This window comes from Penicillium lagena, assembly GCF_028827675.1.
Source record: "Penicillium lagena strain IBT 129212 chromosome Unknown utg000003l_segment0_segment0, whole genome shotgun sequence".
Classification (NCBI taxonomy): Eukaryota; Fungi; Ascomycota; class Eurotiomycetes; order Eurotiales; family Aspergillaceae; genus Penicillium; species Penicillium lagena.
The window spans coordinates 2,172,706-2,186,849 of NW_026623224.1; the positions used below are offsets into that span (position 1 = coordinate 2,172,706).

At 52.5% G+C, this 14,144-nt stretch overlaps 7 protein-coding genes across 7 annotated transcripts; 3 read left to right on the plus strand and 4 right to left on the minus strand.

Moving 5' to 3' along the window:
- Positions 1–1,035: 1,035 nt before the first annotated feature.
- N7510_006054 (cytochrome and DOMON domain-containing protein) lies at positions 1,036–2,229 on the plus strand (the record flags this gene model as incomplete). Its single annotated transcript, XM_056977980.1, has 2 exons — positions 1,036–1,072; positions 1,127–2,229. The coding sequence occupies 2 exons, from the start codon at positions 1,036–1,038 to the stop codon at positions 2,227–2,229; spliced, it is 1,140 nt and encodes a 379-aa protein (XP_056834012.1).
- Positions 2,230–3,353: 1,124 nt separating this feature from the next.
- On the plus strand, positions 3,354–4,351 carry N7510_006055 (putative catechol dioxygenase; the record flags this gene model as incomplete). Its single annotated transcript, XM_056977981.1, has 2 exons — positions 3,354–3,604; positions 3,661–4,351. 2 exons carry the CDS (start codon positions 3,354–3,356, stop codon positions 4,349–4,351), a joined length of 942 nt encoding a protein of 313 aa, XP_056834013.1.
- Positions 4,352–4,697: 346 nt separating this feature from the next.
- N7510_006056 (uncharacterized protein) lies at positions 4,698–8,194 on the minus strand (the record flags this gene model as incomplete). The annotated part of the gene is made up of 3 exons (XM_056977982.1): positions 4,698–5,662; positions 5,709–6,493; positions 6,546–8,194. 3 exons carry the CDS (start codon positions 8,192–8,194, stop codon positions 4,698–4,700), a joined length of 3,399 nt encoding a protein of 1,132 aa, XP_056834014.1.
- A 483-nt stretch (positions 8,195–8,677) lies between these two features.
- Positions 8,678–10,345, minus strand: N7510_006057 (putative cyclopropane-fatty-acyl-phospholipid synthase; the record flags this gene model as incomplete). The annotated part of the gene is made up of 3 exons (XM_056977983.1): positions 8,678–9,636; positions 9,684–10,170; positions 10,238–10,345. 3 exons carry the CDS (start codon positions 10,343–10,345, stop codon positions 8,678–8,680), a joined length of 1,554 nt encoding a protein of 517 aa, XP_056834015.1.
- A 436-nt stretch (positions 10,346–10,781) lies between these two features.
- On the minus strand, positions 10,782–12,051 carry N7510_006058 (uncharacterized protein; the record flags this gene model as incomplete). The annotated part of the gene is made up of 2 exons (XM_056977984.1): positions 10,782–11,760; positions 11,816–12,051. 2 exons carry the CDS (start codon positions 12,049–12,051, stop codon positions 10,782–10,784), a joined length of 1,215 nt encoding a protein of 404 aa, XP_056834016.1.
- A 373-nt stretch (positions 12,052–12,424) lies between these two features.
- Positions 12,425–13,121, plus strand: N7510_006059 (tropomyosin; the record flags this gene model as incomplete). Its single annotated transcript, XM_056977985.1, has 3 exons — positions 12,425–12,442; positions 12,595–12,899; positions 12,959–13,121. 3 exons carry the CDS (start codon positions 12,425–12,427, stop codon positions 13,119–13,121), a joined length of 486 nt encoding a protein of 161 aa, XP_056834017.1.
- Positions 13,122–13,300: 179 nt separating this feature from the next.
- Positions 13,301–14,018, minus strand: N7510_006060 (rRNA-processing protein RRP17; the record flags this gene model as incomplete). Its single annotated transcript, XM_056977986.1, has 2 exons — positions 13,301–13,783; positions 13,839–14,018. The coding sequence occupies 2 exons, from the start codon at positions 14,016–14,018 to the stop codon at positions 13,301–13,303; spliced, it is 663 nt and encodes a 220-aa protein (XP_056834018.1).
- Positions 14,019–14,144: the final 126 nt, after the last annotated feature.

Here is a 14,144-nt window from a genome sequence, read left to right on the forward strand (position 1 = left end):
GTCCAGCATACTCTGCCATTGTATACCTGCAATGCATCCATGATGGTCAGTCTATCTGAAGGCTGCCATGATAAATCTGGACGCTTCGACGGCGTGTTTGGCAGCGATGGCCAGCCCCCAATCTACCTTCGCACAGCCTTATGACGTTAAATGTACTTCCCAGTCATCAGGCTATCTACTGACTTATTGTTCAGTCAGGAATTTCCCTTGCCGTGACAAATTCTGAGGTCACGTGGCAGCAAGCAATTACCACATTTAGGCAGTGCGCAACTCTCTGCTGTCGGGCCATTTACTTCTTCCTAACTAGTACTAACGTCTTACATATCGCGTTCCAAGGGGCTGTGTGCATATCACATTGTAAGGGGCTGTGTACTTCCCCAAAAGTTTATGTTGTCTTATTTCTCGCATTTACTCTCTATGCCTAAGATCGGCATGCCAAGCATTCTCACGGGGAAGAAGGCGGCGTGTAGTTACCCTAAAAGCAAAGGACGCGATTGGTAATCACAATCCTAATCGTAGTCAGCAAGAGTCTCGTGACAAATAATCTTCAGATCTGTAGTATACAAACCCCAATCTGGAAGGTGCGAATCAGCGAGCGAAGGAATCTGCACCACGGCTCAGGAGACTGTGTGGGCCGAAAGACAGGCACCTACATCATCTCCCAAGTGTTCCCATTCGCTGTAGGAGCGGGTATAGGTGGGAAAGTAAGTTAGGCGCTAATCCTGAGCTCTTCAAGGATCAGATTATTTTACTGGATACGAAAACGAGGGCTTACACAAACCTTGGAACCTGGCCGCATAGTGGAGCAACCCCAGTCTAAAATAGGACTCAGCACAATATTCGAGATCAGATTGATGGGCGATTAATTGTCATCATTTATCCTGGTATCAAAGTTAAACTGACGCGTACAACAATGCCAAATAAGTCCTCATCTGTGGCTATGCTCATTTAAGGTCTAGATAAAGGGCAAGACGTCTTCGTAGATTCTTTTTCTGGCCTTTGCTTCTGACATTATTTGGTCTACATCCCTAAAATATGAAAATTTTGACATGTTTGACAGCTCTCAGTCTTAGTGAGTGTAGTATTCCCTTCTACCTTCTGCAAAATGTCTAACCCTTTTTTGAAGTATCGGTTGTGAGCGCCGGTATATATACATTTCCTGCAGCCGCCCCGGATGTGGCCTACAGCGTTACCCTACATTCGGGGGTCCCATTCTTCCAAATCGTCGCCTCGACTTCTTATCAATGGGTTGCTCTCGGTGAAGGATCACAGATGGCCGGTGCCAACATATTCGTCATCTACGCATCTGGCAGTGATAACATCACTGTGTCGCCCCGACTGGGTGTTGGCGAGATCGAACCGCTGTTCAACCCGAGCGCTCAAGTCTCTCTGCTTGAAGGGAGCGGCATTCAAGATGGCTATATGACAGCAAATATCCGATGTGATAGCTGCCTTCATTGGCCGGGTGGATCTCTCGACACTGCCAGCTCATCAAGCAACTGGATCTGGGCTGTTAAAAAGGGCAGCCCGCTAGATACTACGGATAAATCTGCATCGATAGTCCAGCACGACACTGAAGGCAACCATGTCATTGATTTGACCAAAGCAGCCCTCTCGTCTGCAAACATGGCCAACAGCAACCCCTTCAATGGATTTAATGGGACGTTCGCCGCCGCCGCCGCTGCCTCTTCGGGCGGTGGGTCTTCTTCGGGGACTATGATTCTGGTCACTCACGGCTTTCTTATGGCATTCGCCTTTGTAGTGCTGTTTCCAAGTTTCGCCGTCGGCATACGCATCATCCCTTACTCGAAGACCGTGCCCCATATTCATGCACCTCTACAAATTTTCACACTCTGCGTTGCGCTGGCTGGCCTAGGCATCGGAGTATACCTGGGTGTTACTGGTGATATGATGAACAGTTATCACCCCATTATTGGCCTTATCACAGTCGGAAGTATATTGCTCATTCAGCCTCTCATGGGCTTGAGTCAGCATTTGCACTTCCGCAAGACAGGGCAGAAAGCTTGGTTTGCTTATGTCCATCGATGGTTTGGTCGCTTTACGATCCTCTTGGGTATAATCAATGGAGGGCTGGGGTTTATGCTCGCTGGAATTGGAACTCCAGGTGTTCCTCAGGGTGCAGTGATTGCCTACTCGGTTCTAGCGGGAGGAGTTGTTTTCGTATACATTGCTGTCGTGTGTTCCCAAGCTTTCTTGTCGAAGCGTTAGAAGTGAAATTGACATGTCTCGGGAGGAGTGTGATGTATGCGCTCTCTGCTCCTTTCTGACTTGTTTACTATTATCACAACAAATGATACCCCTCTTCTGGTAGGTCCTAACGTATGGTTATACTATATATTTACATCGCCCTCGTCAAAATATCCATAATAATTGAGAACGCTATCGGTCAAGGTTTTGTCCCACCGCCCAAGGCTAGAATCCATCCAAGGTGAACAGAACGGCTCTGTACCGAGCCCATTCAAAATCGGTAGCTTGATCATAAGATTGCCGTATGGCGCATTCTTATCTTCCCTCCGATTATACTCCCAACTTCCACTTGCCCAATTTTCGGCTTGTAAACGAACGAAGTTCAACTCAACTTCAAACCTTTCTCGCTTATGATAGAGAGCATATTGCTTTTTATTCATATTCTCTTTTATCCATTTTGGTACCTATGGTCAAACAAAATGCCAGCAATTATCCCTTATTCTAGCCAAATAAATGGAATACCCGAATTCGTACACTCAACACTTTCCTCCCAGATCTCAATGTGCTCATGGTATACTACACCCTTAGTAAGAGGAGGCAGCGCGTTTGGAAGATCAGCCGAGCCAGACTGCCGATCCCGTGCTAGAATCTATGGACCGGACGGACAGGAATAACCCCCAATTGATACCCGCTCTGGGTCTAATAATTGAAATAAGACGTGTGTATAGGCATTTCTTCTTTATTTTTTGGCTTGGTTCTATATTAGGCCCCCACCTAATCTGTGCATAACTCATGCTGACTCAGCCGGCACTGCTCTTCCGGCCGGCAGCCGAGAGTCGCGGAAAAAGACATTTCCCTGTCATGCGTAATCCAAGCGTGCCGGTTGAACGGCAGCTTAAAACCCCAACATGCCGCCACTCGGCACCTTAAAAAACAGTTCTGAATCGACCAACCACACCGCTCGGCATCTGGTCACTCTATCTACCGTTGCCCGCAACGCCTCCCCCACTCTCTCCCCATACAATGCGTAGCCGAACGCTTTGCCGTCGCCCTCATGATGAGCCGTATATATAGACCTGCGATGTTTCCTCTGGGATTCCTCTCCATATTACCTCTCTCTTGACACTGACATACTCACTTTCACCATGTCTGCCCACCGCCAGTTTGACCCCAACTTCACGCCCTACGTGGTGAATGCCATGGGCCCCAAGACTCCCGAGCGTGCTCGTGTGGTCCTGGGCTCGCTGATCCGCCACATCCACGACTTTGCGCGCGAGGTTGAGCTGACCTCCGCCGAGTGGATGCTGGGCGTGGAGTTCATCAACTCCATCGGCAAGATCAGCACTCCCGTGCGCAACGAGTGCCACCGTATCTGTGATGTGATCGGTCTGGAATCGTGAGTATACGCGAAAAGAGAAAACAAAAAAAGAATGCACATTAACAGATAATTAGTCTCGTCGACGAGATCGCCAACAAGATCGTCACCGAGCAGGGCGTCTCCCCGACCTCCAACGTCATCCTGGGACCCTTCTGGTCCCCCAACGCACCTTTCCGCGCGCTAGGCGACAGCATCATCCAAGATCCCAACCCCGATGGCAAGGTCACCTTCATGCACGGCGTGCTCAAAGACATGGAGACCGGCGCGCCCATCGCCGGCGCTGTGCTGGACATCTGGCAAGCCTCAGCCAACGGGCAGTACGATTTCCAAGACCCCAACCAGTCGGAGAACAACCTGCGCGGCAAGTTCACGTCCAACGAGAAGGGCGAGTTCTGGTGGTACTGCTACCACCCAACCCCTTACTCCCTGCCCACCGACGGCCCTGCCGGTGTCCTCCTTAACCTCATGGACCGCTCGCCCATGCGTCCCGCCCACATCCACCTCATGATCACCCACCCCAACTATGCAACTATCATCAACCAGATCTATCCCAGCGACGACCCCCATCTGGACATCGACTCCGTCTTCGCCGTCAAGGATGATCTCGTCGTGGAGTTCAAGCCCTCGTCGGACCCCAAGGCCCAGCTCGACCTCAACTACCCTGTTACCATGGCCCTCAAGAAGCACCACCCCAACCCCAACTCGGCTCCGCCGGTCTCTTCGTTTGAGCGCTTTAGCAAGGGTCAGAAGGAGCAGAAGCTTTGAGTGGTAATGATGCTTCATTGAAGAATTAACGGCGTTGTGATGATCTCCATGTACAGTTAGCATTCTTTTTATTTGCGAAATTCCCATTGCATACCCATATCCATGATATATCATTTCCAGTGCTACGTAGGAGGCTCTCGATAGCGTAGATGTGCGTCAAGTTTGCATCTGGCCTGCACGGACAGGTCACGGCCAGGGTAAGCCACATGGCATTCCAAACCGGACACAAATGCGTTGGGTCAGGATCTCAATTCCTCACGATCTTATTTGGTCGGGATCTCAGTAATCGAAAGTTCAACTTCAGGAATTGTTTCGATGGGTCAACTGCAAGATTCAGAGCTCATATTTACACCACGTCTCTACCAACACGAAACAACCAATCCTCTAAACAATGCCCCCATCTAGTATGTTTCCCAAGAAGGAGGTCATCAGCCATCTTCCGACTGAACAGTTTCCGCTGTCCAGGATGCAGCCTGTCCCACTCAAGACAGAGCTCGTACGTAATTTGAGGAACCTTTCTCGCATCCAGAGGGCTGCTGACGAAGTAGCGTGGATCACGATCGATCAGATCGTCCTGAATTCCAGGCTTCCTACTCAGCGCAGGCCATTGAATATCAAGTAGCAGAGCCTGATCGCCCAGAACCAATTCCACCCACGCATCTCGCGCCGTTTCAAGTACTGTATTTCCAGAAGAATTCTCCCAAGATAACATGTCTGGAAGCCGGTCCAGAATTGCCCTCAAGATGTCCGGAAATTGTTTCATGACTGCGATATGGGCAGGGGTATTGCCTCTCGCATCGCGCAGTTCTAACTGATTTTGCCTGCTGGATTCGCCCAGGTCGAGTAGGAATTCCGCAATGGCGAGCCGGTTGTCGCGATTGGGATCATTGTCCCGGGATGGGTAGTGAAGTGGCCGATAAGACCCTTCGCAATAGGACATCCATCGTGCAAGAGGGGTAAGATGTCTCTGGCATCGTTTGTTGAGCAGGGATGGGATGATTTGTCGATCTAGAAGACCGACCATCTCGGTTAGGGCGTGTGGATTCTTGCAGGCTTCCCATTCGATAGACACTAGAGTCAAATGCAGGATGTTATTCCCGAATCGATCATGGGCTGATTGATCGGCGCCTGCATCGATGAGAATACGGGCGAAGGCGGTTCGTTGGAGCGAAAACGCTAACGCGAGAGGCGTGTGGCCTTCTGTAGATCTGCTGTTCAGATACGAGGGAAAGTTTTGGACGAGGTATCGGATTAGGCCCTCTGATTCCTCGCACTGTTCGGATATTACTGCACAATGAAGAACCAAATCATCTGCAAGGTGTTAATCACTGCTGAAGTAAACGACCTCGGGACTTACCTCTCCAACTCAACCATGTCTGCAGTGCTTCCTTCGAGCTGGTTCCGGACTGGGAAAACTGTTGCACTCTATCTTCTTCCGGGTGAGTAGAAACATACTGAAGATAGCTCCCAGCGGGGTCGGCACCAAGGAACCATTTCGTAGCAGCGAGATTTCCTTGTGTTGCCGCCGCCAGAAGGGGCGGCCGTTCACTCCTCTTGGGCTGGTTCACTGCTGATGGCAATGCCTTCGGTGCCCTTTCATTTTCCCCGATCTTGGGTTCTCTCAATGGAATCCCAAATCCGGTTTTGGTGATAATTTCAGCAAGACACTCTACACGGCCCAATTTCATAGCAAGAAGGAAATAGCGCTCGCTTAAAGTGCCCAGACGTCTGCCATGGCGATAAGGGCTGGTAAGGTCACCAATTTCCAAAAGAAATGCCAACAAGCGCGGATCATTTTCCATCACCGCATGTTCCATCAGATTCATATGCAGATTTGAATCCGAACCAGTGGTCGACATCGACATACACAGTGAGGCTGCCTTATGACTAAAAGCGTTGAAAGCATCTCGGTCGAGCGATGCGTCCGTGAAAAAATATCTAGGCTGTACAAACTTTGGAGACTGGGCCTGATAGATTCGGACGATTAGTCTTGCGGCATCCCAGTGGCGTCTCAGGGTGGCAAGTGAAAGAGGCGAGAGATCTAATCTGTCGCATTTGGAGACTTCGAGTCCGTTGTCGCCCTGCTTTTCCAGGGCTAGTCGCTTAATAGTCTCCGAATCGCCTTGCCATGCTGCTTCGAATCTGCGAGAATTAGTATACAGCCCTTCTTTTCAATAATAAGGAAATGTCGTACAGTTCCAAATATGCTTCCTGGCCAGACTCAAACGGAGATAATGCTGGCCTATTGTATATATCGCCGGTGTACTCTCGTCTTGCTTGTGACTCCCTATCGGATGTAGGGGCTTCAGGATGAAGTTCCTTGAATGGTTTTGCGCCTCGAGCTAGCAGTTCTTCTTTCAGTATCTCGTAGTCCACAATCAGACTTTGGACTGCTTGTCTTTTCGCATCGAACCCTTGAGGCTTGTTGGGCTCTTTCTTCTTTCCTTCATGTGCCCTCTGCATATTTTTATAGCAGCTATGTGCTCTGTCCAGGATGACCTTCCCGGCCCACATTTGATATGTACCCTCCGCAAGGCCCGAGAAGTATTCCTTATGTTCATCAAACGGCCTCAGAGCCCCCTGCTGGTGTAAAGACGGACTCAAAAAGGCTTTCAAGCTTTCAAGTTTCTGGCACACCGCGTCCAGAACTGAATATCCACGAGTATGACCAGTTGACAAATACCTCCAGGTGCATGGATCCGCCTCTCGCCTAAGAATCTCCATTGCAACCCGAGGCAATTCATTCTCAACAGCAGATATAATAGGCTGCCCAGCCAGTCGATAATATCTCGACGAGAAATCCAGCCGCTTAGGGGGACGAAATTTCGCGAAATCGACATTCTCGATAAAATCCTCATACCCAATAAAAGGCTTCGCTCCAGCCTCGAGTAGTTTCATTGCCGCGGCCTCTCTCTTCAAATCGAGAGCCGTATTCAAAACTGAATACACACGCGGAAAAAGAGCTGGTTTCACGTATACATAGTCCAGTGCGAGTTTGAATCCTTTTTCGTCGATCTGCGTGTATAAATCGAGAAGCTCATCGTATCCAGATGCAACGATGTATTGCAACAGCGTCGTCCGGGTCGGATTTACCTGGGCAACGGAGACGCCGCTTTCATCAAGTAGGATCCGCGATATCTCTCTGGCCTTTTCGCGGGGGAGGAGCAAGGACAGATAGAGAGTTGGAAGTAGACCGGTCTGTGGTCTGAACCGGGGGATGAGCAGGTCGCTGGCCGGAGGGTATGTCCTGAGCGACGTAACGGGATTCGCTCCAAAGGAAAGTAGTTCGACGACGGCCTCAGTGTGCCCGTGCAGGATTGCAAGATGCAGCGGCGTGGTGAAGTCCTTCCAGGATATGACATCGGGATGCTTGTAAACATCTGCGCCGACTTCGTCTATGTCTTCGAATATCCTACGAGCGGGTGAACGGTCGGTAGGATCTATTCGCAGCAAATGGACCGAGTCTCCATGTTCATCTGTGTCCAGCTCGTTGTCCAACTCCTCTCCCGAGCCGGGAGAGTGACCGCCCGTTGGGTAGGCTTTGTGTTTGTTTTCAGCACTCTTAGATAAGAGAATTCGAATGATTTCAGCATTTCCTCGCTTAGCAGCAAGGTGTAGTGCGGTTTGTCCATCTTTCGTCCGCGGGGTGATGTGGGCACCGGCTTCGATGAGGCTCCGCACGATTGCCGGGGAGGAAGCGACGCAAGCTAGTTGCAATGGTGTTCTTCCTGTGCAGTCGCGATGATTGAAGTCTATATTTCCCCTCTTCAGATATTCTTCGAAGGGCTGGATATCGGCGAGTGAGATGGTCTGGCATAGGGCCTCGCTGTCGGGACTGGCCATAGTACTTAGTGAGTGTCGAGAACAAGAAGTTGAACGAGCTTGGATTTGGACCCCACGTTACTATTTTCGGGGACCCTGATTATTGACTAGATGATGCATTTCACCTGCTTACATGAGTAGTGCATCTAGATAATCCGAGGTTGGCATTTGATTTTACACATAAAGCTTCGTTCATTGGTAAATAAAAACACACAATATGATGCCCTGCCCAGCATACAGATATCTAATAGGTACGTGCCACAGAGAATTGCAGCATCCCTGCATTCTAGTCGCACATCACACATGTATTGATGCTCTTTTTCCAAATGTTCACTCCGTCATCCATCGTGACTATACTAGACGACCTCCCTCACTCGTCAGCATCGGTACCGGCACCAGCACCATCTTTTTTCCCTCTTCCCACCCACCCTTCCCTGCGAATCTCATATATCCAAGATGACGGACTCGACGGCTTGGATATGGCTATACCACCTCCAAACTCCCTTACAAATCCTTCTTGACAACATGTGCGCTGGGGAGAGCACCGGCGCGGTCAATGGCAGCCTGGCGAGCACCAGTGAGACCGAACTGGGACTTGATGCCCTCAATGCGGTGGGTCGAGTTGATGTTCTTGACGAGGGTAAGCTGCCAGCAAGTCGCACCACCCTGGCGGGAAGTGATGGTGGAGGCAGCCAGGAAGTACTCCCAGATGCGGAACCAGCGCTTGCCGTACTTGGCCTCGACCTTGTCACGGTTGCCGAGCCAGTTGCGGTACCAGCGCCAGAGGGTGGCGGAGTAATGAACGCCAATGGTGTCGACGGCCTTGATCTCGAAGCCGGCGCCCTCGAGGCGGTCGACGACAAAGCCAAGAGGGGTGGATGCGTCGGCGCCGGGGAAGACGTACTTGTTCATGAACAGTCCCCAAATCAGGTCCTCGTACTGCCACGACTTGCGCAGACCAGCGATCTGCAGGAAGAAAACACCGTCGTCGTCGAGCATGTCATAAACCTGGGACAGGAACGAGGAGAAGTGGCGCACACCAACGTGCTCCGCCATCTCCAGACAGGTAATCTTCTTGTAGCCACCGTCGACGCGGGGCGAGTCGCGGTAGTCCGAGCACAGAATGCGGCTCTGCGTATCCTCGATGCCGGCGCGGCGAAGTCCGTTGTTACCCCATGCGGTCTGGTTGCGGCCGAGAGTGATACCGGTGACGTGGGCGCCGTAGTGGACCGAGGCGTACTTGGCCAGCGTACCCCAGCCGCAGCCCAGGTCGAGGATGGTGTCGCCAGGCTGGATGCCGATCTTCTCGCAAACAACGGCCAGCTTGTTATCCTGCAGCTCCTCAAGGGTCTCTTCCTTGTTGATATCGCTAATGATACCGGAGGTGTAGATCATGCGCGGGCCCAGGAACCAGGCGTAGAAGTCATCGCCGCGGTCGTAGTGATCACGGACCTGCTCCTCATCTAGAAAAATTTAGAGAATTAAAAAAAAATCGAGAGACGCAACGTACCTTGAGAACGAGTGTGCAGCAGCATCTCGGGAATGAAGCCAAATAGGAAGTGCTTGAACAGACCCATGGTGAAGCGGAAGTTGGCCCAGTCATGACGGTACTCGAGGCACTCAAGGGCATCGCCCTTGAAGTCGACCTCGCCGTTGAAGTACTTCTCATAGAAAGTCTCCATGGGGATCTTGCTCTTGCCACGGTAGGTAGCACGGTCATGTTCGCTGTGGAATTGCAGGTAGTGCTCGACGGGACGGCCGGCGTACTTGGCCTTCTCGGTCTTACGCGGGGAGATGGTGGAGGAGACGGTCCAGAAGGCCATCAGGACTGGGATCGTGGTGAAGATAGCAAAGAAGATGGTGGTGTACAGGCCTCCGCGGACCTGGCGGGCCAGGAACCAAGGCACCACGATGAGGAGGAAGATCATCAAGCCATTGGAGAAGCTGTCGCTACCCGGCGAGTCGGCGGGGACGGGGGCATTCTTAATGGCCGGGTACTGGAGAAAACCGAAGCTAGTCAGAGCTAGTTCCCGAGCAGAGAGCTTGGGCAAGCAAGCCACTTACTAAGGTGGTCGGCACACCGCAGTCCACGGCGGGCTTGGACTGCTGGGGGGCAGCCGGGGTTTCGATGAACTCGAAGTCCTCGGTGGACTCCGGGTGGATGGAGGACATGGCGGGCGAGAGGGATCGGGGGAGGGAGGGAGAGGTGGTGGGAGTGGAAGAAGGAAAAGGAGGAACACAACCAGAGTAAATAACTAGGCGGTGAGGACTTGATGCAGAAAGACAGTACGTGGCGGTACCAGACCCTGCCTGGTCCGTGGGTTGGCGGAGCTTGTTCCTGAATAATAATTCGGGACTGGGTTCTTCTTCTTCATGTGCGTCTCGCCTGTGGGCTTGGCTGGGTGATCGTCTGGCGAGTGGAGATTCCTGAAACAGCACGATCCGCGGTTGCGTGAGATGATGATAGGAGTAGTATCATTCTTCAGTAGTAATCAATAATCAAACGCCAGACCCCTGTCGGCTTGCCGACACAGTTAATAACTAACCCATCCCGGCCGATATCCCTCCAATACCAATACAAATATGTAAACATGCAATATGCCAGCGTCTACAGCGTCAGCTGGAAGTTCTGAGCCTCGTCGTCTTCATCAAAGGTTGGCAGCACTTCCTCCGGTTCGGTCGGAGTGGCATCCCCGTCAAAGCAGCCAGCAGTCTTGCAGCGCATCCACATGTCCGACCCCAGCGGAGGCGGTCCATACAGCTGCATGTACGCCTGCGGAGACAGCGCATCCGGAGCATTGGCCGGCTTCTGCGCGGCGGTCTTCTCCTGCAGCGTGGACGAAACACTTCGTCCCTTGGAGTACCCAACGGTCGATTTGGATGTAACTGCAGCGGCCGCGTTGCGCATCGATGACGGATTGCTCGGAGTGCGGGTCTTATTCTTCGGCATCTGCGCCATTTTCGCTTTGAGCGCGGAGGTAGTTCGAGCTGGAGCTGCACTGGGTTTGGGCGCGGCAAGGGCAGCGGCCGCGTCGCGAGATCGAATGGTAGGGATGTTGCGAGCTTGCCTGCTGGTCGTCGTAGGTCCCTTGATGCGGCGAGTCTCGGCCTGCAGTGACTTCGGCGGCTCATTCTCCTCGTCGAATGGAACCCCATCCAGTTGCTTCATGATCAACTCATCCACCAGCTTGTCGCATGCCGCCGAGTCTGCCTGGAACTTGCGCTCTTTGCTGGTGAGGCCATCGCTGCCCACCTCCTGCCGTCCGTACACGCTCTCCAAACCTAGAGCGCGGTTCCTCGGGCGGAATTGCGGGAACGTCGTGTCGTAGGTCACATCGTCCGGGATATCGGGAAGCTCCGTAGGCTTGGGGGGCATGTATTCAATCTCGGGCACATCATCCTGGGCAGCTTCCGTTTGAAGCTTTGGCTGGGCGTGCTGCGCGATGGGAGCCGCTTTCTTGATTCTCTGAGCAGTTGACGCCCTACGGTTTGTCTTCTCCGGCTTGAGCGTTCCTCCAAAGGGAGCGGGTGTCTGGAGGCCCTTCGCTTTGGCATTGGTAGTTTTCATGCCCAGAGGCGCGCGGGTTCTGGTGTCTATCCTCGCGTCAGTCTCGTGTTGTTGTATATGATATCAGAAGGTACCTACCCATCGGCGTCACGAATGCATCTTTACCGGGTTTGCCATTCTCCTGGCGATTTCCCTTGATCGTGCGTTTTCCAAAGGCCACGGGGTTGTTCTCATCGTTCAGCGGCACCTTGAAGGGGGTCTTGCCAGGTGTCTTGGGGGGCAGTTTGTTGACGCCCTGATTCAATGGTTTGGCGGCCGCAGCCGTATGATGGGTGTTAACCAGATTTTCCTGGTCTCGGAGTGCCAGCATGATGGCGATGGTGGTGTCATGCGAATGGTTGTCTCTCGCCAGGAAGTCACTATTGTTTTGTTGTTGCCCGTGGAGACCAGCGGGTGATCCGCAGCACGTGATTGGCTGTCGGGACGAGGGGCTAGAAGCGCTCGGTACATGGTACCTGACACTGTGTGTGCCGTGTGCCGGGTGGACAAGTACCTGGTACCTGGGCTGCCACACTCACTACCCTCTCTCTCTTGTCTTGTCAGCCCGCGTTCTTTCTCTCTCTCCCTACTCACTTTCAGCCCAACCCTGACTCTTCCACATCTTCTCCACTCACTACCCCCCCGACTGTCCACCTTCCACCTCCTTTCGGAATACCCCTTCTCCCTTCACCAAGACTTCCAAAATGGACAAGATCAAGGAGGTGAGTCTCCTATAAATACCCCTGCCTGTCTGGCGGGGTAGCTCGATCCATCCCACCATGCACAATGCACACACTGCACCACACCCACACCATACCACACGCACCACCCTCACTTCTCTCATCCACAACTAATGCGAACAATGAACAACTAGCGCATGAACACCCTCCGTGTTGAGGCGGACGAGGCCCACGAGCAGGTGGAGGAACTCAAGACCAAGATCAAGACGCTCGAGCAGGAGAACCTGTCCAAGGAACAGGATATCACATCCCTCAACCACCGCAACCAGCTGCTGGAGGAGGAGGTTGAGAAGCTGGAGGCTTCTCTTAAGGAGGCCAAGGACGCCGCCAGCCAGAGCGCCCAGCACGACACCCAGAACGAAGCCCTCCAGCGGCGGGTGCAGCTGCTGGAGGAGGAGGCAGAGGAGAACGACAAGACTCTGCGGGAGACGAATGAGAAGTATGCTGTTCTTTCCTTGACATGCCTTGCTCCTGTCCTAACCTCTCCCCGCTCTCTAGGCTCCGCCAAACCGACGTCAAGGCCGGCCACTACGAGCGCAAGGTGCAGGCACTCGAGACAGAACGCGATCAGTGGGAGTCCAAGTACGAGGAGATGGCGAAGAAGCACCAGGAGCTGCAGAAGGATCTGCACGACCTCGAGGTCTCCATCAGCAATGTTTAGATGTCGGGAGACGTTGGGGTTTCTTTCTGTTTTCCTATTGTCATAATGTAGCCGCCTTGTGTGTTACGTCCCTCTATTTTTTGTGTTGTTGGCCCGAGACAGCGTTCTCAATCGCAACTCCCATAACCATGCAATTATTATGTTCGTGGTAGATATATCTATCATCTTCATCTTCATCATCACCGCTCCCGACGTGCCTGGGCCTTTTTCGCTTTCGATAGTCTCTGCTTGGTCCGCGCCAGTTTCCGGTCCTCCTTGCTCTCGTATCGGAACTTCTTTTTCTTCTTCTTGGGCTTGTCTGTAGCCGCCTTGCGTGGTTTGGTGGGTTGAGTCTGCGTCTCGGCTGTTGCGCGTGCAGCTGTCTTCTGTTCGCCCTCGTTCTCATCATCTGAATCCTCTCCCCTGACGGATTTGAGAAGTCCTTCGCGGGATGTATCCATCTCCTCAACCGTGACTGTGGTGTATTTGTCTTCGTCGATATATTCGGCCTCGTAGTCCACCGCGGGTGGCTCCTCAAAGCCTTCCCATGCATCATCTTGATCGCCATCATTCCCAGGATCCGAGTCGCTGCCATCGCTGGTATCCTCTTCCTTCAAGCGTTTGAGCTGCCGCTGGTGCTCTTCCATCGCGCGCTTGAACTCTGCTGTCCGCTCTTCACGAAGCTTTGCAAGGCAATTAGGATGTTGGCAGACCACCAAACTAGACACAGGAACATACCTTCTTGCGTTCTTGTATACGTTCTTCGCGAGCTCGCTTCTCTGCGGTTTCCTGGGCATGCTTTGCGCGTTGCTTCTTTCGCTTGCTGAACCCGGTCAGGAACTCATGGCGGGCGTCGTTGTCGAAATTGACCTCTGCGACTTTGGGGTTCGGTTTGCGCCGTTTTAACTGGGGCGCCATTTTCGAGAATAAATAATGGTGTTGGTTGTCAAGTGCAGAGTCAAAAGAAGAACGAAGAAAAAAAGTCGATGGTCAGCCCAAGGCGGGATCTTGTCGACCGCCTCCGAAACAACCAACTCCCGAACA